This window comes from Asterias rubens, chromosome 20 (genome assembly GCF_902459465.1).
Source record: "Asterias rubens chromosome 20, eAstRub1.3, whole genome shotgun sequence".
Taxonomy (NCBI): Eukaryota; Metazoa; Echinodermata; class Asteroidea; order Forcipulatida; family Asteriidae; genus Asterias; species Asterias rubens.
The window spans coordinates 8,068,237-8,093,877 of record NC_047081.1 but is presented as its reverse complement, the minus strand read 5'-3'; the positions used below and the strand labels follow the sequence as shown (position 1 = coordinate 8,093,877).

The window sequence follows — 25,641 nt, the reverse complement described above, 5'->3', positions numbered from 1 at the left end:
AGTAAGGTGGTTTGAAACATTAAAAAGTAAGCAGACACGTTTGCAGAAAAGATCAATTTCTCAACCTGGACAAGCTGGATGTTTTGAGGGTAGGTTTTTATGAGAAATGTTAGGTTTGTGTGATTGAAATGGCGAGAAATCTGGAACGATTGTGTTGGGGTGATCAGATTGGATTGGTGCTCACGCGAATATTTTGCTATTCGCGATAAACCTTATTAATTATGGCGACAAGGCGACAGTTGAACGGTTGACCATTGACCTCCGTTTCTGACATTCGTCTAACCATGGAGGAATAAATTTTATTCCTCCATGGTCTAACCCGTACCTGCTTACCCTCCACCCTAATAATAACCCTAAACTTACACCGTTCGAAGATAATGATAGTACGTAGAAGGCTTCCCTCAAAATCTTTATACTTGCTGACTGAGGTACTGCAGTTTTTGAGAAATTAGTAAAACATTGACTAATAATGCCACGAAAATACGTTTCACTAGCCCACCTTGTTGTTGAGCTGTAAATGGCTCCGCTTTTAACATCGGTCTCATGAGACCGATGTTAAAAGCGGAGCCATTTGAGACCGATGTTAAAAGCGGAGCCATTTGAGACCGATGTTAAAAGCGGAGCCATTTACAGCTCAACAAGGTGGGCTAACGTTTCACATGCTAATAATTTTTCGTCTCACTTATGAACATTTTTGTGACTCGTTTTACTTATTTTCCCAAAAACACCTCACATCACAATGCCTCAGCAAGTAATATTTTAAGGGCAAGCTTTCTACCATCAGTATTTTGCAAGTGTGTAACTTTAATGTAAATCTGTGGACATTGTGTTTTGTGTGTCCTGCTGCAAAAAGTATGCAAACCCTTTGAGCAGAAAATATTGCTTGACATTATTTCTGTTAAGTAGAAAGAAGCAGGATACCATTACAGTCTCAAATTGTACTATGTGACAATGGTAGATTGACCTTATTCAAGTAAGCATAATTTTGTTGTGCTTAACTGCTTTTTGTACTTTTAAGCAGCACCGAGAAATTGACCGCCATGGTTCAGGCAAAACCCACTGTCAATGTACAGCATTACTGTTAAAGGCAGTGGACACTATTGGTAATTACTCAAAATAATTATTAGCATAAAACCTTTCTTGGTGACGAGTAATGGGGAGAGGTTGATGGTATAAAACATTGTGAGAAACGGCTCCCTCTGAAGTGCCATAGTTTTCGAGAAAGAAGTAATTTTCCACGAATTTGATTTCGAGACCTCGTATTTAGAACTTAAGGTCTCAAAATCAACCATCTAAACACACAACATTCAAGTGACAAGGGTGTTTTCTTCTTTCATTATTATCTCATAACTTTGATGATCGATTGAGTTGAAAACTTTCACAGGTTAGTTATTTTATGCATATGTTGAGATACACGAACTGTGAAGGCTAGTCTTTGGCAATTACCAATAGTGTCCACTGCCTTTCAAGTGTACATACATGACACATTGTCACAGGCCCTTTATGTAAACACAACGTTTTATTGGTATGCTATATATTTAAAGGCTTGATCTTTTACATTACAATCAACTTTAATTCCTTTATCATTGGGGTATAAAGATAAAGGCATTAGCAGGGAGCTGCTTTGTGTGCTAAACAGTAGTCTTTAAACCCAGTAGTCTCAGTAATCTACTTTAAAGTCTGTCTGCTTTGATAAATTCTCACAATTTCTTATATGCCCTTTAAAGGCACTGTACACGTTTAGTAATTGTCAAAGACCAGTGTTCTCACTTGGTGTATCCCATCATAAGCATAAAATAACAAGCGTGTGACATTTTGGCTCAATTGGTCATCAAAGTTAAGTGAGAAAATGAAAAAACTCCCTTGAAAAAAGTCCCTTGTTTGACGAATTTGTGTGCTTTCAGATATGAATAAAAGACTTCTAGCTAGAAGTCTTTTATTATTTTAGTGAGAAATAACCTCTTTCTCCAAAACTACGTTACTTCAGAGGGAGTCGTTTCCCACAATGTTTTATCAGCTCTCCAATGCTCATTACCAATACCAAGTCAGTTTTTAAATTAATAGTTGTTTTGAGTAATTACCAAACATGTACCTTCCCTTTAAAGCTACATTGTAGGAACAAAACTTGATTTGGTGTCACAGCCATTTGAACCCTATTTTTTTTTGTAGGACACAAAACACAACGTCCATAGATTTACATTCAAACTTACACAGTTTGAAGATTGTGATGGTAGAAAGCTTCCATTAAATAGAACTTTCTGAGGTGCTGTAGTTTTTAAGAAATGAGTAAAACAAGTCACAAATTACCTTACAAAAAGTACCCCAATCCTATAAAACAACATAATAAAAAAAGCAGTATTGGGATTGTTATGACTGCGTTCCGCTACATGTATAACAGTGGTCTGCTGGTTGCAGTAATTAAAGCACACAAGGTCCACTCAAAATGCACTAGTCTGGCTGGCTAGTTCAGTGTTAAAAAGCAGATCTCTTTTTTTATATGAAATACCATTCCGTTGGATATCAAAAAGTCAAGCGAGATAAATCTTCTCTGGTGCTTTTTAATAAATAAAAACAGTTTAGGTTCACTGAACATTATTGAAAAACTTCTTGGCATACTATAATGCGGAACATCTACAGAAAGCAAAGTTATCGAGGCAACTGGGATAAATTGGTCAGCAGGGACCAATTTTTTTTTTATTCTGATGGGAAAGGACAAAATAACTTTCATAGAACACCAAATCATTTTTGGAAAATCAAATTTGAAGTTCTTGGTTTTGCCAAAGTCACAAATAACACTCGATCCCTCCAAAAAAATAAATCAATTCGGGTTAGATATAAATTATATATTTTTCATGTGCAAATATTAGCTGCTACATTAGAAATAAATTTAGGCTCACTGAAGATTATTGAAGATTTTGCCATCCTTCCACAACCTTTCTCAACTTAAATCCGCCTTGAAAAAAGCCTTACTCACATGCCTTCTACAATTTCAGGACTTCATATTTTGCTCGTTGCAGTTTTTTTCATGCATTTCTTGCTGTAGCTTTTCTACATGTAGTTAAAATGTTTTATTGATTTGACTGAGTGGGAGGCTCAGGTAAACCATGGATTTTCTTGCCCCTTGTGCCCCCCCCCCCCCCCCCCCGTTTTATGAACCCTGCTATTTTGGAATGGGAGTATAAAGGTTATTGATCAGGCCATAGAGCAACTTGCTCTATGATTAGGCTACCTGCCGTTGTTACATAATGGCTTGTCGGTGTCTTTTATTGATTTTTGGATTCGTAGAGTGGCTGTCTGACTGCGTAATTTTGTTTAAATTGTTTGATTCACATATTGTGTACAAAAGAGAGCGCCTACAAATTTCTGTGGTAATTTTATAGAGGGCTGCAGTTGTGAGACTTTTCTGTATCTACTACTACTACTACTCTCAGCCATACACAGTGTGTCTATACACCCAGCTTGACCCCCTTCATTCCAAATCATTTCATCATTTCAACACGACCAATAAGTAGGTCAGAATTAATTTTCACCCTTTCCTTTGTCTGTCTTTTATAGTCAATAGAAATATGAATGTGCGAAGCGTGATCTGGCACTGCAGTAAGGTATAGAGCACTTAAGAAGGGCTCGGATACTGTGTATACACAGCCAGCATTTGTTTGTTTAGGTCCAGAATGGGTTTAGACGAGTGTCAATATATCAATTGACGGAAACTAATGATTTGATGGTAGTTGGCCATAAAGAGGTGTACATTTAATATCAAGCATCACCTTTCAGTTGTTTTGGTTCAATTTTTTTCAAATTTCTTTCTTGTAGGTGTGTCAGGATGAGGTAACCGTAGCAACTGGAAACTGCTGATACTACCATTGCCATGGCGTTCAGTTCCGTTCTACAGGTAGGTCATATCTAACTGTATTTAACTTGTTTCAGGACATTTTGAGAAACCTCTTCAGTTAAAGTCACTGGACACTATTGGTAATTGTCAAAGACCAATCTTCTCACTTAGTGTATCTCAACATATGCATAAAATAACAAACCTGTGAAAAATTTGAGCTCAATTGGTCGTCGTAGTTGCGAGATAATACTGAGAAAAGAGAAAAAAACTTGTCACACGAAGTCGTGTGCTTGCAGGGGGATGCTTGATTTCGAGACCTCAAAACCTAATTCTGAGGTCTCGAAATCAAAATTGTTACCAGGTAAGTTTTTATGCTAACCATTATTTTGAGTAATTACCAATAGTGTCCACTGCCTTTAAAGCTACCAGCACAAGATCAAAAGGAATTTTTTAACAGGACTGCAAATTCTGGTCCAGTAAATCATTTTGAGCTACAAGCCCTCTGCAGTCTTGTGGTACTTTGCGCAAGATTCAAACCCTGTAGCTTTGTGAATGTGAAGTGTCATGGCGATGAGGGTCTTTTGGGACGCTTGGTGGCAGCAGACTTACCAGGTAAAATCCATTGTTCTTGGTAATGTGCACATGTTCTAAACTACGTAAGCAATGGAACTTTACCTGGTAACTCTGCTGCCACCTCGCGTTCCAAAGTCTCTCGTTGTTTTTCAATACATACATAACATCAATAGGCAAAAGATAAAGATTGTACACTGAAGCCAAGGTCATTATCATGATCAACAAAATTGGCCATAATCATGATGGTACAGTGCAGGGTTGACAAAACATAGAAATACGCAAGACATACCACCGAGAGATTAAGCAAATGAGCAACAAAAATAAATTAAGATCAATAATTACAGTTGCATGTTAGGGTGGTCAGTAGACCCCGAAGATGGCTCGAGACGAGCATTCCATATGGAGTAGCTGTACATGTATCCCATAAAGACTGTTATTTTGTTTTTATTACTTTTCACAGATGTACCTGGGCTGGGCCAACAGTCTTCTATGCGAGCATGGCATCCTCATTGATGGTTTACATCAACTCAGGGACGGGACGATATTCTGTCATCTTATTGAGCTCCTTACTGGGACACAACTTCTCCCACCAGAACAAGTAAGATAAACACACAGTGTAGACCAAAAAATAGAATTTCGAAACCAGCGTTCACTTTGTGCATTTCAGTTCTCCCCAGGTTTGTTTTTAAACTGTGGGTCATTCTGGACCCAAATCTTTTGTTGTTTGGCTGAAGGACGTTGGTTGAAACAAGGTCTTGGGAATGTTTTCTTTTGGGTTTTTGTCATGGTTTTGGGAGTGTCGTGGCCGAGCGGTTAAGAGCACCGAATTCAAACTCTGGTGTTTCTGATCAGCAGAGTGTGGGTTCGATTCCCCAGCCGTGACACTTGTGTCCTTAAGCAAGACACATACATAACCATTGCTTCGTCCTTCGGATGGGACGTAAAGCCGTTGGTCCCATGTGTTGTGTAAAACGCATGTAAAAGAACCCAGTGCGCTTATCGAAAAGAGAAGGGGTTCGCCCCGGTGTTCCTGGCTGGATTGGCAGCATATTGCGCCACAGCACCTTGTAAACCATTACATGGCGCTTAAGGTTTAGGTCTTACATATATCTCAAAAATTCACCCCACTCCTTGCAGTAATAATACCTGGCGCTTTGTATCCTTTGGCAAAAGGCGCGTTATAAATACGGTTATTATTATTATTATTATTAAGCCCTACTGTTTAATCTGGAACATTCTGTATGGTTTTTAGTATTGGCTGTTATTGTGAAACTATTTTTTCAATTTTTTATAATTGCCATAGTTATTTTTTGTTGCGGCCAAAATTTGTGCGTATTAGCTTGATAGGCTAGTTTGTTCATGGGCATATTTTAATGCATAGTTTGTGAATGATGAGCAGAGAATGAAATGTCGCGAGTTTTGTTAATTTGTACCTATGCCAGATTTTTAATTTTTTTTTTATTATTTTATTTTATTTTTTTTCAACACTGGGAGAGGGGAGTTCTAAGTTTACTGTGCTTTAAAGGCAGTGGACACTATTGGTAATTGTCAAGACTAGCCTTCACAGTTGGTGTATCTACACATATGCATAAAATAACGAACCTGTGAAAATTTGAGCTCAATCGGTCAGCGAACTTGCGAGATACTAATGAAAGAAGAAAAAAACCTTGTCACACGAAGTTGTGTGCGTTTAGATGGTTGATTTCGAGACCTCAATTTCTAAACTTGAGGTCTCAAAATCAAATTCGTGAAAAATTACTTCTTTCTCGAAAACTATGGCACTTCAGAGGGAGCCGTTTCCCCACAGTGTTTTATACCATCAACCTCTCCCCATTACTCGTCACCAAGAAAGGTTTTATGATAATTATTTTGAGTAATTACCAATAGTGTCCACTGCCTTTAAACACACAGTGATCAGTGTATTGGTTAAACCAAATTATGTTTGCTAGAGCATATTACAGAAATGGGTTATTTTTAACAAAGGATGTGTTTATTTTTTCCTACTTTGTAGGCTGATCTATCAGATTCTGACGATGGCTTTGCTCTGGACACAGTACAAGGTGTTCTGGATTTCTTGTCTGGTTTGGGTGTGAAAGTCAGCGTATCAGCAAAAGGTAAATTTCATTCTCAGATTTGTTAGTAGAAATATTGGGACGATTAAAGTTCATCGTGTTTCTGTTGTATCTTTGTGCTAAATAGCTCTTTACTGTCAAGAATTGCGCTTGAATTGTATTGTGACTGAATTGATTTATTGTATATTTTTTATTGTATATTTTTTATTGAATGTTTTTCATTGATTGTATGATTAATTGACTGTAGTACTATACAAATAGGCCTACTTATATTTGAACCATGATTTATTGATTTCTTTATTGGCTGGCTATTTTATTGACTGTTATGATGGATTGTGTTATAGATTGCACTTCATTGATGTATTGATTTAGGCCTATATGGTGATTAATTGATTGTTGGATAATGATTGATTGGTTGACTTATTAATTGGTTTACTTATTGGTTGAATGATTGATTGGTACATTTGTGTATGCATGTACTATCAGTGTGTTGTGGCCGACTGGTCAAGCACACAGGACTTGAGCTCTGGTGTTTCTGATCACATGTTAACCCTTTTAAGGTGCTGTAGCATGGATCTAGCAATGGTTCTGTTAACATATTATGCGCTTTGAGATGCTGGTTGATGAGGTGCTACAAAAACACTAATTACTGTTGTTAATGAAGTTTTTTAAAGCTGTATTTATCGATTTATTGAATTATGATTAATTGATATTGATTTGTTGGTTTATTTAATGATCGATTGATTGAATGATTAACTTCTTTAGTTATGTATTTGTCTAGTTGTTTTTTTATTTGTTTGGATATTGATTGGCTAATTTATGTATTTATTGGTTAATTGATTGATTGATTAATATATACTAAATTATTAGTTTATTGATTGTTTGATTGATTAATCAATTGACTTAGTGGTTTACTAATTGATTGATTTAACTATCCTCTTGACAGGTGTTGTTCATGGTGAGCTGAAGAGTATCCTGGATGTGATGTGGTCCATCATCTTACATTGTACCATCCATTCTACAGGTATGTCACTATAAATGATTGACAAGGCACTCTCATCTTCATGTCTGTCACTGTTCTGTCGTTAAAGAGAAAAGGAAAAGCGGAGGCATTTCATTTTAAAGGTTACAACATTTTTAAAGGTTCCTCACAGGCATAGTGGACTGTTTGGTTAAAGGAAAAGGAAAGCTTTGGTTTTTGGGACGGTTCAATTGGTTTAAAAATGTGTACGAATCCCACCCGAGTAATATGCCTGTGATTTTTTCTTCACAGAACTTGGGAGAGTATGCAGTGCTAACACACATTGAATATTGTTTAACCCAATGCAAATTTATTATTATTTATTATTATTATCTGTTAAAATGTATACAGTTTAACTAACCTGTGAAGACATCATTTCAAAGGTGGTAGCGTTTTTGAGATATCGCCGAAAGGTCCAGAGCAGGAAGAATAATCCATAATTTGAATACACAATCTGAGAAGCGAACTTGTTATAATCAGTTGCTGCTGCAGCTACAGAACAGCCCCGTAGAAAGCTGCGCGTAATTTTTTTAAATCAGCTTTGCTGTGATTTCTTGTCAACAGCCAAACTGAATTTGAATGCTTACAAAAAAACCCAAAATAATCATTTGTTTTTTTGTCCACAGAGCGTGCCTCATACCAGCGTACGGTGCGCATCGGTCGTAAATTACTCCTACAATGGTGCAGTGAGGAGCTGAGTACCAGTATTGATACCAACAAAAGCATGGCGTCTGTGTATGTAGACCACTCAATAATACTCTTGGTTACCAGGGAAGAGGGGAATTAAAGAAAACAGGAGCGATTGTTTGAGTAATTGAAAGTAATCGGATTTGATGCATTCATTTATTTATTTTTTATTTTTATTTACAGATTTGCTGGAAACAACCTCCTCTCAGACCTCCTCGCCAATCACTGCTATTTTGAAAACAACAAAAACAACCGGGTAAATATGAACTTCAGTTTCACATTGTCTTTATCTTTAGTGGATTTTTTTTTTCTGACAGACATTTCTTTAGTTGATAAACTGAACTCATTGTTTTGGTTACCTATGTACTATTTTGTAGAAATGTTATATTTTGAGTAGAGTACTTTGTACTTACTTGTACTTAATCCCGTAACCTCGTTGAAGGTCATAGGGGCACCACAGCTGACTTTTTGAAGATTGTGCGCCAAGTGCGGTCTCCGCTAATCTCTGTGAGGTGCTGCATGTCAGGCCCGTTCACTCCTGGATGTTGTCTTTGCATCGTTTCCTCTGCCTTCCTTCTTTTCTTTTCCCAGGGACTGTGCCTTGTAGTATGGTCTTTGAACGGGTGGTGTGATCGTACCACCTCAGCTTCCTCTTCTTTACTGTTGCAAGCAGCTCCTCGTATGGTACTATGGCTTGATGAATCCTATTGCGTACTTCGTCATTGGTGATGTGGTCTGTAGAGAAGAGAAGTATGAAATGAATGTTGACTGGAATTGAACAATTGAACTAATTAGTTTTACTTCTTTTTGACAGGAGCGTTACGTTGTGAATCTCACCAATGGAATCTTAGCCACGGAGGATCATTTTGGAATAACAAAGACACTACTTGGGTATGTTTTTATAACCTAGATGCTCTGCCACCTCAGTGGTGTTTTTTTTCTTTGGTCTAGTATGAATGAAGTGTATTTAAGAATTTTTGTACTTATTTATTTATTTCCCTTTTTTGTTGCAGACCGGCTGATGTAATCAATGGTACATCCGATGAACATTCCTTAATGATTTACATTGCTTTACTGCGAAGAAAGGTTTGTATAATCCATCTCTATACTCTACCTAAATCAGGGCTCAAATTTGGGAGAAAAATCCACAAGAGCGCAAGTTTTACAGACACATATTAATAATAATAATAATAATAATAATAAATGTGTATATAGTGCCTGATCACATCCCCAAGGGCATATCAAAGTGCTTCCACAATTATTTCTCCTGTCCACTGGGCCTGAAATCATTCCTTCTACCATCTCAGCTCCCTTGGGAGTGAACAGCGGCGAGTTACAGCGCTCCAAGCTAATCATTCAAATAAACCATCTCTACCCTCACAGGTACTTTTTTCCCCTGGGTGGAGAGACGCAATTAAGGTTAAGTGTCTAGCTCAGGGACACAAGTGTCACAAACGGGATTCCAACCCACATCCCTATGACTTAACCGCCAGAACTTGAGTCCTATGCTCTTATCCGCTCGGCCACGACACCCCCATGTTGTTAAGCCCGGTTCATACTTCCTGCGAATTCAAATGGGGAAGCGCATGTTGACGTCACAAATTCGCAAAGAATAATTCGTAGCAGTTCAACTCTGTCCTACTCACTTGCGAATATCGCTCCGAAAGGAAGGTTGTGATGTCAAATTTCCGTCAAATTTCCATCGCATTCGCAGGAAGTATGAACTGGGCTTTATGTCATAAAGTTTGCGTCTTACTTTCAGGCTAGCATGTTGACTTCAAGACATGGCACGTTATCCTCGGACGAAGACGAATCTATTAAAATATCTCCCAAGAAACAGGTACGTCTAAAAAACATTTGATTTATAAGATTTTAGTAGAAACAGTTTTTTAGCTTTTGAGAAGACTCTGTTAGGGTCAAAACGTCAGGCCTATAACTATTCTTTTTACATTTAAGTTGAAATTCACAAGATGCTTTTGTCAAAATGAACATGATCTTGCTACACCTCTTTCCATACAAAATATTTGCTTTTTGTCTTAAAATTGTGTTTGCTTATGCTTTATTTTTTGCTTTTAATCTTGCTGAATATTACGTTTTAATTTTTTGCAATCGTTTTAATTTCAGCTTTATGTTTTTCCTTTTTTGTACAAGTCTGATTTGTCTGTCTGGCTTGTGCATATTAATAACTGAATGAATAAGCTTCACGCAATGCTAACATTCGCACGCTAAAACAACTTATCAGCATCAACGATACAAGCACTGTAATAATATGTTTGATTTTTAACTGTAACTCTGATTGAAGGTGTCCCAAAGCTCAAAATTCTTAGCTTGTAAGTTGGAACACATACTTGTTGTTGTGGCTTTAAAGACACTGGACACTATTGGTGATTGTCAAAGATCAGTCTTCTTACTTTGTGTTTCTCAACATATGCATCAAATAACAAACCTGTGAAACTTTGAGCTCAATCGATCGTCGAAGTTGCAAGATAATAATGAAAGAAAAAACACCCTTGTCGTTGCCATGTGAGGTTTTATGCTAATAATGATTTTGAGTAATGACCAATAGTGTCCACTGCCTTTAATAGGCAAGTTCTACTTTGAAAGTTGTTTTCCTAGCCTTAAAAAAACCCAGCCAGAATACTTGAGTTTTGGGATTTTTCTAACAAGAAGAAGTGGTTTAATATTATGTTAACAATTTGATTTAAAGAGGGGCTACATGGTCAATTTCAGTTTTGTGATCCACTCATTTCCAAATAGAAAGAGTTCTTAATATAAAAATGGGGGGAAATCAAGTCTCCAATGGTGTAAAACGCAATTGTGATTAATACACTCTGAGTGCAATTTTTGTCAAAATCAAAACAATTGTTTAAGATGGCAGTCACATTTTGTATTGTCTGTACATTTTTGGATTGAGTTTTTTTGTTAATTTCCTGAATTTTGATACTTATCGAAACGGCTCTGAATTTTGAATTTTTGACTGGCAAAAAATTCCTCTTTGGAATGTACATGTATACATGTATATATGCCTTCTGCTTTGTTATGCCCGATGACATCATGTTTAAATTTTCACTTTGTAAGAGTATAAAAATAATTACCCTTTACACCATTTTGTTGTGAGATTAGAGGCTTGATTTGGGGTTGAACAAACAAAAATTTGACTGAAGCGGGATGTATCCCAACGACCTTCGTTTTAATGTGACGGTGCTCTGCCAACTGAGCTACGTACCTATATCTATTCCTATGTTGTCGGTCTCCAATTTTGACAATATCTCTGTTCGGTAAGAGTAAGAGAGTTTAAATTTTTTCCCCATTTCCTCAATGACTCTATCTATTGGCAAATGAGTTGATCACAAAACTGACTTTGACCATGAAGTTCCTCTTTATAATGCACAGCTCACCTTTATACAGATAACACGTGCACTCACCAACACACGTACCTATAGGTTTGCGAGAATACCTAAACGCACACTAGGTTTGAAAAGCAGAGTTGTTGAAGTTCACAAGACGCCTGTCGGGATTGACAGGGTGGCATCCTGTCCGTTTTGTCCTGACCCTTCCGTACAATCCCTGCATCTTGACGATGCTGTCAGTGAGGTGTGTAAATGAAAACTGCTTTTGATGCCTTCTTCAAGACATTGTTTGAGAAATTGTTCTCTCTCTAAAGTTTCTCCTCAAGTTTTCTTCAAGTTCCATCGCTTGTGGACATCTTTTGAGCTTTAATTTTATTCCTCCTCCTTGCTCCTCCAACCTCCCTCCTCCCCCTCGACCCCTGTACAGGATGATCCCAAAAAAGATGTAATTCTTATTAAGCCGTAGCAAAAGAAAATCCCACAAAATCATATTTTGGAAGCTGTCCGACTTTGAAGAATTCGGGACTCAGTTCCAATTGCTTATCACTGGAACAGGCATAACCCTCTTAGAAGTCAATTCACAAATATTTCTGTGTTGAGTAAAGCCGGGTTCATACATGTACATCAAGCGGGCGTTAATGCAAAGCAAATTTTTAGTGACACAATGATCGATCAGTCGTGCTGATTTTCCATTTATAACGCAAGAAAAATTTCTTCACTTAAAGTTTTGATATGAAGTATGAACTTGCCCTTACATGTACCAAAGAGTAGATTAGTTGTGAGAATATGGGTTACACTCCCTTGGCCCTGTGTTCCTTTAGCCCTGTGGTGATCTTTTAACTCTGTGTTCCTTAGCCCTGCTTTCCTTAAGCCCTGTGTTCCCTTAGCCCTGTGTTCCCTTAGCCCTGCGTTCCAATAGCCCTGCGTTCCCTTGGCCCTGGGTTCCCTTAGCCCTGCGTTCCCTTAGCCCTGCGTTCCCTTAGCCCTGCGCTCCCTTAGTCCTGCACTCCCTTAGCCCTGTGTTCCCTTAGCCCTGCACTCCCTTGGTCCTGCACTCCCTTGGTCCTGCACTCCCTTGGCCCTGCACTCCCTTGGCCCTATGTTTCCTTAGCCCTGCGCTCCCTTGGCCCTGTGTTCCCTTAGCCCTGTGTTCCCTTAGCCCTGCGTTCCCTTAGTCCTGCACTCCCTTAGCCCTGCGCTCTCTTAGTCCTGCACTCCCTTAGCCCTGCGCTCCCTTTGTCCTGCACTCCCTTAGCCCTGTGTTTCCTTAACCCTGCACTCCCTTGGTCCTGCACTCCCTTGGTCCTGCACTCCCTTGGTCCTGCACTCCCTTGGTCCTGCACTCCCTTGGCCCTATGTTTCCTTAGCCCTGCACACCCTTGGTCCTGCACTCCCCTAGCCCTGTGATTCCTTAGCCCTGCGCTCTCTTAGTCCTGCACTCCCTTGGCCCTGTGTTCCCTTAGCCCTGCGCTCTCTTAGTCCTGCACTCCCTTAGCCCAGCCCTTCCTTGGTCCTGCACTCCCTTAGCCCAGCCCTTCCTTGGTCCTGCACTCCCTTAGCCCTGTGTTTCCTTAGCCCTGCGCTCCCTTGGTCCTGCATTCCCTTGGTCCTGCACTCCCTTAGTGATGTGTTCCCTTAGCCCTGCACTGCCATAGCGATTTGTTACCTTGTCCCTGCGCTCTCTTAGCCCTGCACTCCCTTGGCCCTGTGTTCCCTTAGCCCTGTGTTCCCTTAGCCCTGCGCTCCCTTAGTCCTGCACTCCCTTAGCCCTGTGTTCCCTTGGTCCTGCGCTCCCTTAGTCCTGCGCTCCCTTATCCCTGCACTCCCTTGGTCCTGCACTCCCTTGGTCCTGCACTCCCTTGGTCCTGCACTCCCTTAGCCCTGCGCTCCCTTAGTCCTGCACTCCCTTAGCCCTGCGTTCCCTTAGCCCTGCGCTCCCTTAGTCCTGCACTCCCTTAGCCCTGCACTCTCTTAGTCCTGCACTCCCTTAGCCCTGCGCTCCCTTGGTCCTGCACTCCCTTAGCCCTGTGTTTCCTTAGCCCTGCGCTCCCTTGGTCCTGCACTCCCTTAGTGATGTGTTCCCTTAGCCCTGCACTCTCTTAGTCCTGCACTGCCATAGCGATGTGTTCCCTTGTCTCTGCGCTCCCTTAGTCCTGCACTCCCCTAGCCCTGCGCTCTCTTAGCCCTGCGCTCCCTTGGTCCTGCACTCCCTGTGCCCTGTGTTCCCTTAGCCCTGCGCTCCCTTAGCCCTGAGCTCCCTTAGTCCTGCACTCCCTTAGTCCTGCACTCCCTTATCCCTGCGCTCCCTTAGTCCTGCACTCCCTTAGTCCTGCACTCCCTTAGCCCTGCACTCCCTTAGCCCTGCGCTCCCTTAGTCCTGCACTCCCTTAGTCCTGCAATCCCTTAGCCCTGCGCTCCCTTAGTCCTGCACTCCCTTAGCCCTGCGCTCCCTTAGCCCTGCGCTCCCTTAGTCCTGCACTCCCTTAGTCCTGCACTCCCTTAGCCCTGTGTTCCCTTAGCCCTGCGCTCCCTTAGCCCTGCGCTCCCTTAGCTCTGCGCTCCCTTAGTCCTGCGCTCCCTTAGCCCTGCGCTCCCTTAGCCCTGTGTTCCCTTTGCCCTGCGCTCCCTTAGCCCTGCGCTCCCTTAGCCCTGCGCTCCCTTAGTCCTGCACTCCCTTAGTCCTGCGCTCCCTTAGCCCTGCGCTCCCTAAGTCCTGCACTCCCCTAGCCCTGCGCTCTCTTAGCCCTGCGCTCCCTTAGTCCTGCACTCCCTTAGCCCTGCGCTCCCTTAGTCCTGCACTCCCTTAGTCCTGCACTCCCTTAGTCCTGCGCTCCCTTAGCCCTGCGCTCCCTTAGCCCTGCGCTCCCTTAGTCCTGCACTCCCTTAGCCCTGCGCTCCCTTAGTCCTGCGCTCCCTTAGTCCTGCACTCCCTTAGTCCTGCACTCCCTTAGCACTGTGTTCCCTTAACCCTGTGTTCCCTTTAGTCCTTCGCTCCTTAAATCATGTGTGCCTTTAGCCCTGGGTTCCTTTTAGCCATGTGTGCCTTAAGCCCTGCATTCCTTAAGCCCCTGCATTCTTTTAGCCCTGTATTCCAGTAGCCCTGTGCTTCCTCAGCCCTGGGTTCCTTTTACCAATGTGTGCCTTTAGCCCTGTGATCCTTTAGCCCTGTAATATTTTCATTAGCCCTCTGTTTATATCCTCATCATCTTGGGTGGTAGGATGATTCGTCTACTTCCATTAACCATTTTTTCTCAATTTGGTTGTTTGGTTATTACTCACTAACATTGTTTCCTAGCAGCTGAACAAGCATTTTCATACTCTGCTGTGGTTACTGATGATGATGCTCAATTTTGCCTACTCAACTTTTCTCCCGTTTTAGCTATATCAATCATCCTTTTATTAATTCTTCATAGCTTTTACTCAATTTGCTGTGTTTTATCCCAATACTCACATTTTCTTAAAATAGTTTGATTTCATTACACAATAACCAGCCATATATGTTAAATTGTTTGTCAACAAACGATTGTTTCAAAAAAAGTAAATATGATTCAGTTTTTAAAGCGCTCCTGTTTTTCTTTCCCAACAGTCTCCAAACACAAGTAAACTATCATTGGGTAATTTGGCACACAGTGAGCGCTCTTCCACCACCTTCTCCCATTTGTTAACTCCACAACCTCCCCACAATCGCTACGCCCCGGACCTCTCCTCCTTAAGTTACAAACCACCATCTGTGGCGTCATCGCAGAGTCGAACGACGACCCAAGACATCACACCAGAGAAAAGCGACTCTGGGATCTCAACATCAGCGGATGCTCCTTCCCTTGCATCTTCAAGTCTTCCGAGTGTGACGTCTTCCAGGACCCTGGGAGAGCAGCGACTAGACTGGCGAGAAAACGGAGACGCTGTCTCAGCTGGCAACGCGAGACATTCCCGCGAAGACAAATACAGTACAAAAGATACGCCTTATGGGGCTCCATCTTCAGTGAGAACGGAACCAAGATTTCCAGAGAGAAGAGCTGATGATGCTAGAGATATTGTCTCAAGGAGAACAGACCTAAGTCTTCATAATGTTGAGATGATGAAGAACTCATCCTTCTCAGGGCTTCCTAATGGTTCATCGAGACCGCAAGACATTAAGATACAGGGTAGGACCTCCTCAAGTGGGATGAAAGATACAAGTGAGATGGGGAGAGATGAGCAAGATGCTGATGAGAGGACGAGACAAGGTGAAGCGGTTGATAAGATCAATACCTCTAGAGTACAAGGTTAGTTTTGCATCAGGTTTGAATAATATCATTTGTTTTAACCCTTATACTGATGTGTGTTTAGCACTGCATACTCTTCTTAGTTCTGTAAACAGAACAAAAATCCTCAGATAAATCACTCGGCTGAGATTCAAACCCACATCCTTTGCATTGCTAGAGCAGTTGTCTTGCCACTAGACCACCCAGCTAGCCCGGTGCTTAGAGGCAGTTTGAATTTTATGTGATAGTAGCTGGTATTGCAACGATTTGATGATTGCATCAGGGACGAAGAATACAATTTGTTTTTCTCATACACCAATGTGTATTATTTAACTAATCACCACTGTACACAAATATTTCTAGTATTTACCAATAGTGTCCAGTGCATTTAAAAGTCTTAAATTAGATTTTGTGAAGTGTGCAGATACTCTAACATTGATGACTCATCATAAGTCTGGATTTATTTTGTATTTTTTTCTGCAGGAAATGGAGTTGTCCTCACCCCTGACGATGAGCTACTTCATCTTCTGGAGACCATCGGCGAGGAGAGTCAACACCTACGCCTGGAGCTGAGTGAAACCAAGCAACGAGAAGCTATCTTGAAGACACAGCTTGAGGAGGAGACGGTCGGCAGTCAGGAGGAGAAAGTCATCTCCAAGCTGGTCCAAGAGCTTGAGATGCTCAGAACTGAAAACCGTAGACTCTTTCGGGAATCGGCGACCTCTAAGAATGCCAACGCACAGGATCGGAAAGCAATGGAGAAGTTGAATACGACCATCACGAAGTTGCAGACTGAAGTTGAGCATTTGAATGCGGAGAATTTCAACCTGAGGATGAAATCAAAGGTTGGGAGCGATGTGGGATCGGTAGAGATAAGAAGAGGGAGTGACGCGAAGAGTTTGCCCGCAGCAACTGAGGAGGAAGAACGCTCATCAAGATTTCAGGACTCGGATTCTTACGATCTTAAAAGACAAGTTGCTAGGGCTGAAAGTAAAGGAGAGTTCCTTCAAGCTAGATTGATGGAGATGGAGGAAGAAATGACACGGAAACTAAACCAAGCCAGTGAGGATCTGAAGCTCACAAGGCACGAGAATCTACGTCTTGAGAAAGAATGTAAGCTGCTAAGGATGAGCAATGAAACAAGTCACTTGGAGGTGGAGACAGTCGCTGGACGTTGTCGGCGCCTTGAGGAGTATCTTGCCCACGCCCAGAAACGAAACACTCGATTAGCTCAGCAACTTGATGATGAAGCTTTCAAAGCATTGTCTCAAGACAGACGAGACCAAAGTCGTGTAGTGATGGCAAGACTTGAGGAGGAGAGTACCCTCCTGAAGGAGAAACTTGGCTTAGCGGAAGAGGAGAGAGGACTTCTGAAGCATGAGCTAGCTCACTATCGCCAGAATAAGACGACCCTAGATGAAGTCTTAAGAGCTTGGGACGTCCAAACTAGTAACAAGTTCCAGTCCTTTGTGGATGATTTTAGGCTTCCTGTCAATGAGCAAAGAGAACCCGAAGAGACCCGGAGGTCCAGGAATCCTGAAATAAAACCCGAGGGGACAGAAGTCAAAACTCGGGAACTTCAGGAAGTAATGCATTCATCTTGTGTTACTTCATCGAGTACAAAGGAGAATACACAACAGGTGTCTATCAAACAGGCAACAGCTGCCTCAAGCTTACCATCCAAGGCAGAACTTAAGCTGGCTGTTGATGATGAGGTAGGGTCGAAGGAACTCAAAGCCGCCATTGACGACAAGTACTTACAAACCAGCCCCTCGAGAAGAGACTCTGATACAGAGGTAGACTCGGAGATGGAATCACAAACCACCGATGATACCTTCTCAGATCTCCCAAGTGGATACTCTGAGAAGGCAAGAATAGAAGCAGGAGGGGTTGCTAAGACGGCTTCATCTGAGGCATACAGGAGGCCCAGCTTGGGAGATCTGATTGTAGCTAAATCACAACCTGAACGTAACGAAAAACCTCCAAACCAAGAAATCCAAGATAGATCAGACTCGGTGATGTTGTCTCGTGTTTCGAATGAAGACAAACTTAATGATCGGGATGTTGTTAAGAAAGAAAGTGGGACAAATTCTATTCTAGGTGCTTCTGAAGCAAACACCACCAGCGTGCCTCCTGCTCGGAGTCATTTGACAGGAAGGACAAGATTCAGTGCCGTCAACGCTAGTATTGAGACTCTCAGAGGAATCACACAGAAAGCTAAGTTGGTCCCAGAGAGAAAGCTACCTTCTGAGGAAGGTACAATCCCAAAGGAGGTAGGAAAGAGCGATGTCCAGACAAGAGATGCTGAGGGAACACGAGATGGAGATCAAGTTGCTTTGAAGACGGGAGAAGATGATTTGAAGATTGACGCAAACGGAGGAACCGCAATCACAAATGGGTTTAGTTTGAATAGCTCAAACTTGACAACAAACGGAGGTAGTTTTGATTCACAAAGTCTTCCTGAAAAAGATCCCTCATCGTCGTTCATGATTCGTCAGAGGTTAAGCCCAGCACGAGGGCGCTTCTCAAGATGGAGGAGGCTGCAGAGTAGTCGATTCCAACCGGCGCTTGACGGGTCTTACCTCGATGAAAACAGAGCGAGCTCTGAATCTCTTCACAAGATGCCGGCCGATCGAATACCAGACTGGAGAAACCGAAGTCATAGTTTAACCAGCTCTCTGAATCTAAAACCTGCCTCAAGCCTTCCTTCGTTGCATCAGCAAGACTCTGTCCACTCTGAGATGGGATCCAACAGCTTCGAGTCTGAAGAGGAATACGCATCCCTTCCAGACCGCCGCAACATTGTCTTAGGAACAGGAGGGGGAGATGCTAAAGAAACAACCAAAAGAGAAGGAGCAAACAGGAAGGACGTGAGTAAGAAATCTCTTGGCAGGGACAGAGGAGATGGGGACACGAGTACTCAAGAGGAAAGACTTGGCTCAAGAGCGGCGCCAGCGGGAAGCGTCAGTAAACCACAGTTCTCATCACCGCAGAGGTTGGGCTTCTTAAGATCCAAGCTCGGCATCAAACTCGAGAGGGAGCTTCTCAGTCCAAGGAGCATGCTGAGAAAAACTTATCTCGATGATACCAACCTGGCTTCTACTACGTCTTGTGCAGATGGTCCAAAGCTACAATCGACCAATGTGAATCGCTCGGATGAACAATCAACCAATCAAATGCATTCGTCAAAACCTGAAGCTCCTCCATCTGGATTATCAAACGGGAAAGACGATGAGAATAAATCCAATGAAGAGAACACCTCCAAGACGCCTTTGGAGACAGAAGGTAAGACATCCGTCTTACAAACGAGCAGCCCTGATGTCTCGGAGCTTTCTCCTGCATCTTACAATCGCTTCTACAAACATAAGATGTTGGGTGAGAAAGATCAAGAGTTAGCAAACAGCATCATTGATAAGTATCTCAATACATTCTGAGATGGTTTAATTGTCAAAAATGCAGTCTAAATTTGTTGAGTGCCACGGTCGTACATGCTGAGTCTATTTTATGTAATCTTGAAGCGCCGTCATGAATACAAGTACAATCTTGTTTATGTTCTCAAAAAGTTACATAAACTGTCGTACGACCCACATGCTTTTACTAGAGGGCTTAATAACTCAAGAAATACTATTGACTTTGGGGTTTACCAAGGCATCAGCAAGATACATTTTGTTAGGTGAGAAAAACTTATTTATTTTTTATTTATACAGAATTTCAAAAAAGAAAACTCTAAAAAGTGGGCATTTTGGGTCAAAAACAACAATTTTCTTGAAGAAAAGCAGTCAGCAAAGGGAATATGAAATTTGTATCCAAACCTTGGTTCCGGTGATGCACAGAGTCTGTAAACCTCCTGAATTGTAACATCTGAGAGGTTCTGAGTCTAGCTTTTACATTTGCCAAATCTCTTACCTGGAAACATTAAAGGCACAGACTGTTTTCATCCTTCATCTAAAACTGCCATTTTACGTATGAAGTTTGGAAATTTTGTTTATTATTTATTTTGGGCAGGGGTGGGGATGGGTTTTTTGTACCAAATAAACGGACATTTAGTTGGTAAGAGCAGTGCATGAACCATTTAAAGCTCTATAGTATTTGATTGCATGTTTTGTGATTGCATGGAATTGTGCTTAAAGCAAGAGCAAATTAATTTTTTTTCTTTTTTTTTTATTCTTAAAAAGGACATGTGTAACTACCTTTTTTTAATTTTTATTGTGCAACAGCAAATGCTGTCTGACTTTAACGAGCTTTATATTGTACTCAAAATATTAGATACTGTTATAATTTGTACAAATGTTTTGATAATTCTTTAGTTTCATTATTCTTCCTTGGACCAGAAGATCAAACTGTATTCCAAAAAATCCCACCTGAAATCACCTCTATTTTGTAAAAATATGTAAATTTAAATATATTCCATTTAAACTTCCATTGATGTTTTTTTATTCTGTAGATATAATACTCAATTGAGAGGTGAGATTTTTTTTTCTGTATTAATTTTAGTCTGCCTTTAAGTGAACAAAGAAACAGCTGACAGAGGAGTGTCTGGGTGTCTGTCAACCATGTCACCCTTGACATCACATGCAGGGATGTGATTTTGTTTTATTTTTATGATCAATTTCTTAAAGAAATGGAGATATAATAACGCCCCAGATTGCAGAGTAGGGCTGAGTGCTCGTAAGTTTTCGAGCTCGCATGCTTTCGCACTCGGAGTTCTTTTTGTCTGTTCTCAACAGCCTATTACATCCCTGCATATGTTTACAAAAGAGCCATACAGCCAGCTGTCGATTTCACAAAGAGTTAGGACTCGTCTTATCTCGAGTTAAGATGAGTAACTCGTCCTAAGTTAAGATTAATCTTAAGGTCTGCATGCTACAGTGCAGGGTTGGGACTCGTCCTACGTCCTAAGATTAGTCTTAAGTTAGGAAGAGTTTTGTGAAATCGACGGCTGGACTTTTTACAGGTTTCTGTTTGTAGCAAAGATTATAGAGCACCAAAGATGCAAGACGTGGAACTGGGCTCCTATTGTTGGAACTCAAAATTCGCTGGAGCACCATTTCAGCAAGCAAATATTTTTTTATATCATTGATAGCATTTGGGCATTAATCTATTGTTGCATCAAAAGAGTTGCTTGCTGAAATGATGTTGCAGTGCAGAGTTCAGCCCAGATCTTGGGCCTTTGGCGTTTTATAATCTTTGGAATGCACTGAGCCGCCTAGCACAACAATCCATCTTTAAATTGTGGTGGACACAATACTAGGTATGACACTTTAAGGTTTGGTTACCCACTGCAATTACATGTGGGTAACCAAATCCATGCACTCATATAGTGTCCATCAAATATCAAAAAGGCTACTGAAAGAAAACATACAAAATTCATAATTTCATGGTGATTTCCCCATTGTTTGTTTTTTAATCATCTTTTGATACGGATAAAAGGAGCACAACTTGTTACTTGTTATTTTTTTTTACAAATACATGTAACATGAAGTAGTTACTCATCACTCCAGTTGAATCTCATGGACACTTTAACCTCAACAAATTTGTGTTTTAGAAATTGTTTAAAAGTACCAAGTAGAACACAAAAATTGAAGCTGTGACTTTGTTTACTTACAGGAAAGACAAAAGAATTATTGGCATTTAAATTGTAAATTAAGTAAAACGAAACTGAAAAGTCAATAAAGACCACGTGATTTCCTCTTGGTGGTTTACACGAAGTTTATTCATGTTCAGAAATGGAATGGACTTATAGAGTCAGTCCAGAACAGATGGTTATTTTTCTATACGGTGTGCTGCTTGTTAAATTATGTGTGGAACGTATTGACTATTGAAATATTTCCAGCTTGTCCAGACACAAGTTTCGAAAACCAAACGCAAATTTACAACATTTTGCATTCCAGTTCAATCAGTATTTTTTTAATTCAACTTGTTAACATTTTTTTTGCTTTCCTTTTATAACGTGTTCCAAGTATTCTTTGTGATTTAATGAAGCTTGTTGTATGCTCTTTTAAAGCCAGTGGACACTATTGGTAATTGTCAAAGACTAGCCTTCACAGTTGGTGTATCTCAACATATGCATACAATAACCAACCTGTGAAAATTTGAGCTCAATCGGTCATCGAACTTGCGAGATAACAATGAAAGAAAAAACACCCTTGTCACACGAAGTTGTGTGCGTTAAGATGGTTGATTTCGAGACCTCGAGTTCTAAATCTGAGGTCTCGAAATCAAATTCGCAGAAAGTTACTTCTTTCTCGAAAAATGATGTCACTTCAGAGGGAGCCGTTTCTCACAATGTTTTATACCATCAACCTCTCTCCATTACTCGTTACCAAGTAAGGTTTTATGCTAATAGTTATTTTGAGTAATTACCAATAGTGTCCACTGCCTTTAATGAAGGATGCTGTATGCTCTTTTAAGCTTTTGGAAAACCAAATAAGTTATTTTTCCCCCTTGTTACTCATTTTCACAGAGCCCATCACAATGTATGTAATGCTTGACAGCTTTTAATGATGGTGGCTAGTCTTACCATCTGGATTTTAAAGTTGAATGTTTGAATTTCCACAGTTATTTCTTGTTTTACAGTCATGAGTTTTTTTACAGCCATTATACACTTTCAGTACAGAAAAAAAAGAAAAAAAGTTCACAGATTTGCAAATAATTTACAGGGTTTACAGAAGGTAATGGTGAAAGACTTCTTTTGAAATATTGTTCCATGTAAAGCTTTACTTTTTGAGAAAACATTAAAACAATATCAATTCTCGATAGCGAGAATTACAGATTTATTCTAAACACATGTCATGACACGGCGAAATGCGCGGAAACAAGAGTGGGTTTTTCCGTTATTTTCTCCCGACTCCAATGACCGATTGAGCCTAAATTTTCACAGGTTTGTTATTTTATATATAAGTTGTGATACACAAAGTATGGGACTTGGACAATACTGTTTACCGAAACTGTATAATGGCTTTAAATGTAATTTTAGTTTGTACTTGTACAGGTTTTGTATTTTTTATTTGTACACAAGGCTGAAGATTGTACATAAATGTAGAGTAGTTTTCTGTGGATGGAAAGAAATTTCTCCTATTTATGTCAAGAATGGACCAGGGAAAACATTATTTTTCACGTATTTTGAGAAAAAGTGACACTTATTTTATTTTGGTGCTGTGTTTACAAGTCACGTTTTATAGACTCCATTAATAGAGTGAATTACTTATTCTGCTTAATTTAATTATTTTTGTTATCTATACCCACCGTTTTCTCTAAAAAATATGCAGGTATGTCACTGTATATATCACTGTAATTTGAATTTATTTTATCTATTCTGTACATCGATTTGCTAAAATATCATATTCCGGTTTTGCCTGTTTTAGAAATGCATTACCTCAAAGTAAGCCCCCTGTATTCTTGGCAAGAAGTATGGCAGGTGAATTGTAGAAGAGTTTTTATCATCGATCGATATTGAGTTACGTGCTCATTTATGCTGAAAGGTTTTGTCTTAAAGGCAGTGGACACTATTGGTAGTTACTCAACAACAATATTATCACAAAACCGTTCTTGATTACGAGTAATAGGGAGAGGTTGATAGCATAAAACATTGTGAGAAACAGCTCCCTCTGAAGTGGAGTAGTTTTCGAAAGAGAAGTAATTTTCCACGAACTTGATTTCGAGACCTCAAGTTTAGAATTTGAGGTCTCGAAATCAAGTATCAGAAAGCACACACCTTCGTGTGACAAGGGTGTTTTTATCTTTCATTATTATCTCACAAATTCGACAACCGATTGAGCTCAAATTTTCACAGGTTTGTTATTTTATGCATATGTTGAGATACACAAACTGTGAAGGCTAGTCTTTGACAATTACCAATAGTGTCCACTGTCTTTAAAGGGAAGGTATACATTTGGCAACCACTCCTTAAATTAATGGCAATAAAAACTGACAGAAGCTTTCGATAGTATAAAGCAATTTGAGAATCTTTTTCAATTCGAAGTAGTGAGGTTATGGAAAAGGATGTCAGTTTTCATCCACCAAAATTTTTTACTGACAGTACTGTCTCTCATGATTATGTACACTCCAATTATTCTACCTGCATGGACATAACTGCTCCAGATTTTCGGCGATATCTCAAAAACGCGACCACCTTTTGAAATGATTTGTCTTCTTTGGGTTAGTTTTGTTGTATGCATCTACATTTATAGAGGATGAAAACAATCGAATGGTTTCAAAAACCAAAGGCATTAAAAGTCATAACTTTTTAACAAATCCTTTCAATTCATCATCTCGCCAAGCCCTAAAAAAAAAAGACAATTTAAAATTCCCTTCAAATTTTCTTCCCTCATCTGATGATGCTCAAACAAAATTTATGTTTGCTTTGAAGTCGTGAGCTCATGAAAGCCCTGTACATCACCCTAGCGATGATGCTGTTACCATGGTAACGCCAATTGATGCAGTCGGCCTTCGATGCAATTATCCATCAATACAAAATTAAGCCCTCGTCGCTAATGAATCCAGTAAATAATTTGTTTTCTGTGAACAGAACTGCGCCTCCATACATAACAATACAGTTAAGTTGGTGAATTCCTGGTATTTGTTTGATATTGGCTCTTCGTCCTTTCCTTTGATGATTTTATTTTTATTGGGAGGGAAACAAATTCCATTTTTCAACCACAATAACAGAAAGACTCTGCTAGGGTCGTTATACCATTGGTCCTTTTGGTTGGTAATGAGCCAATTGCAACAGCTAATTCTATTTGTTCATATAAATAAAGACAAAATTTCCACAGGTTGGTTTATATTGTGTTTATTAAAACCTAGATGATAGGAATGCATCTACTCTTAAAGACAGTGGGCACTATTGGCAAGTGTCAAAGACTAGTCTTCACAGTTGTTGTATCTCAACATATGCATAAAATAACAAACCTGTGAAAATTTGAGCTCAATCGGTCATCGAACTTGCGAGATAATAATGAAAGGAAAAAACACCCTTGTCACATGAAGTTGTGTGCGTTTAGATGGTTGATTTCGAGACCTCAAGTTCTAAACCTGAGGTCTCGAAAACAAATTCGTGGAAAATTACTTCTTTCTCAAAAACTACTCCACTTCAGAGGGAGCCGTTTCTCACAATGTTTTATACCATCAACCTCTCCCCATTACTCGTCACCAAGAAAGGTTTTATGCTAATAAATATTTTGAGTAATTACCAATAGTGTCCACTGCCTTTAAAAAACAAAACACCAATGATTTACTTTCCTTTGAGATGTTGTATTGGAATGCGTCATTTTGAGATATGGTGGACCCCATACCATTACTTATTAAGCCTGTGAGAAAGACTCTGCTAGGGTCGAAACATCAGGCCATTAACCTTTTTTGCATAGGGGGCCTATATACACTCTGTCCTTTTTTGGTTGGCAAGTTGTTTACAACAGCTTATTCTATTTTCTCACTATAGTTTGTTAGGTTTGGGTAAATGTATTTGTGTATACCCAAACCAAATCGAGCACTTCTATACAGTGTCCAGCATGTCTCAAAAAAGATAATAATATATCGACAAGTGTAAAGTGCTGCATGATTAATGATGTATAATTTGGGACATTTACGATAACAAAAATATAAATTTTTACATGTGATGTCATCAGTTTTAATTTTTAAAATGGGGCTGTGCCCACATGATCGAAGCTAGACTTTATTTCAAGTCTGAGATCGCTGTTATCTCTGCATCAGCCAAGAAAAACACCCTCAACAGATTAGCTATCACGCTCCCAAATGACCATAGGCTAATGACGAAGGTTAATCTACATGAGGGTGCTATTGCGTGCAATAATGTATTGGCTACCAGCCGGGTAGACTAAAAGCCACGATCACAGACTTGGAA

At 40.2% G+C, this 25,641-nt stretch overlaps 1 protein-coding gene across 1 annotated transcript; it reads left to right on the top strand.

Moving 5' to 3' along the window:
• On the top strand, positions 1–19,908 carry LOC117304070. The gene is made up of 12 exons (XM_033788564.1): positions 1–89; positions 3,814–3,892; positions 4,866–5,003; positions 6,417–6,519; positions 7,424–7,501; positions 8,125–8,233; positions 8,369–8,441; positions 9,000–9,076; positions 9,199–9,271; positions 9,948–10,025; positions 15,122–15,800; positions 16,263–19,908. The coding sequence occupies exons 2-12, from the start codon at positions 3,869–3,871 to the stop codon at positions 19,211–19,213; spliced, it is 4,383 nt and encodes a 1,460-aa protein (XP_033644455.1). The 5' UTR covers positions 1–89; positions 3,814–3,868; the 3' UTR covers positions 19,214–19,908.
• Positions 19,909–25,641: the final 5,733 nt, after the last annotated feature.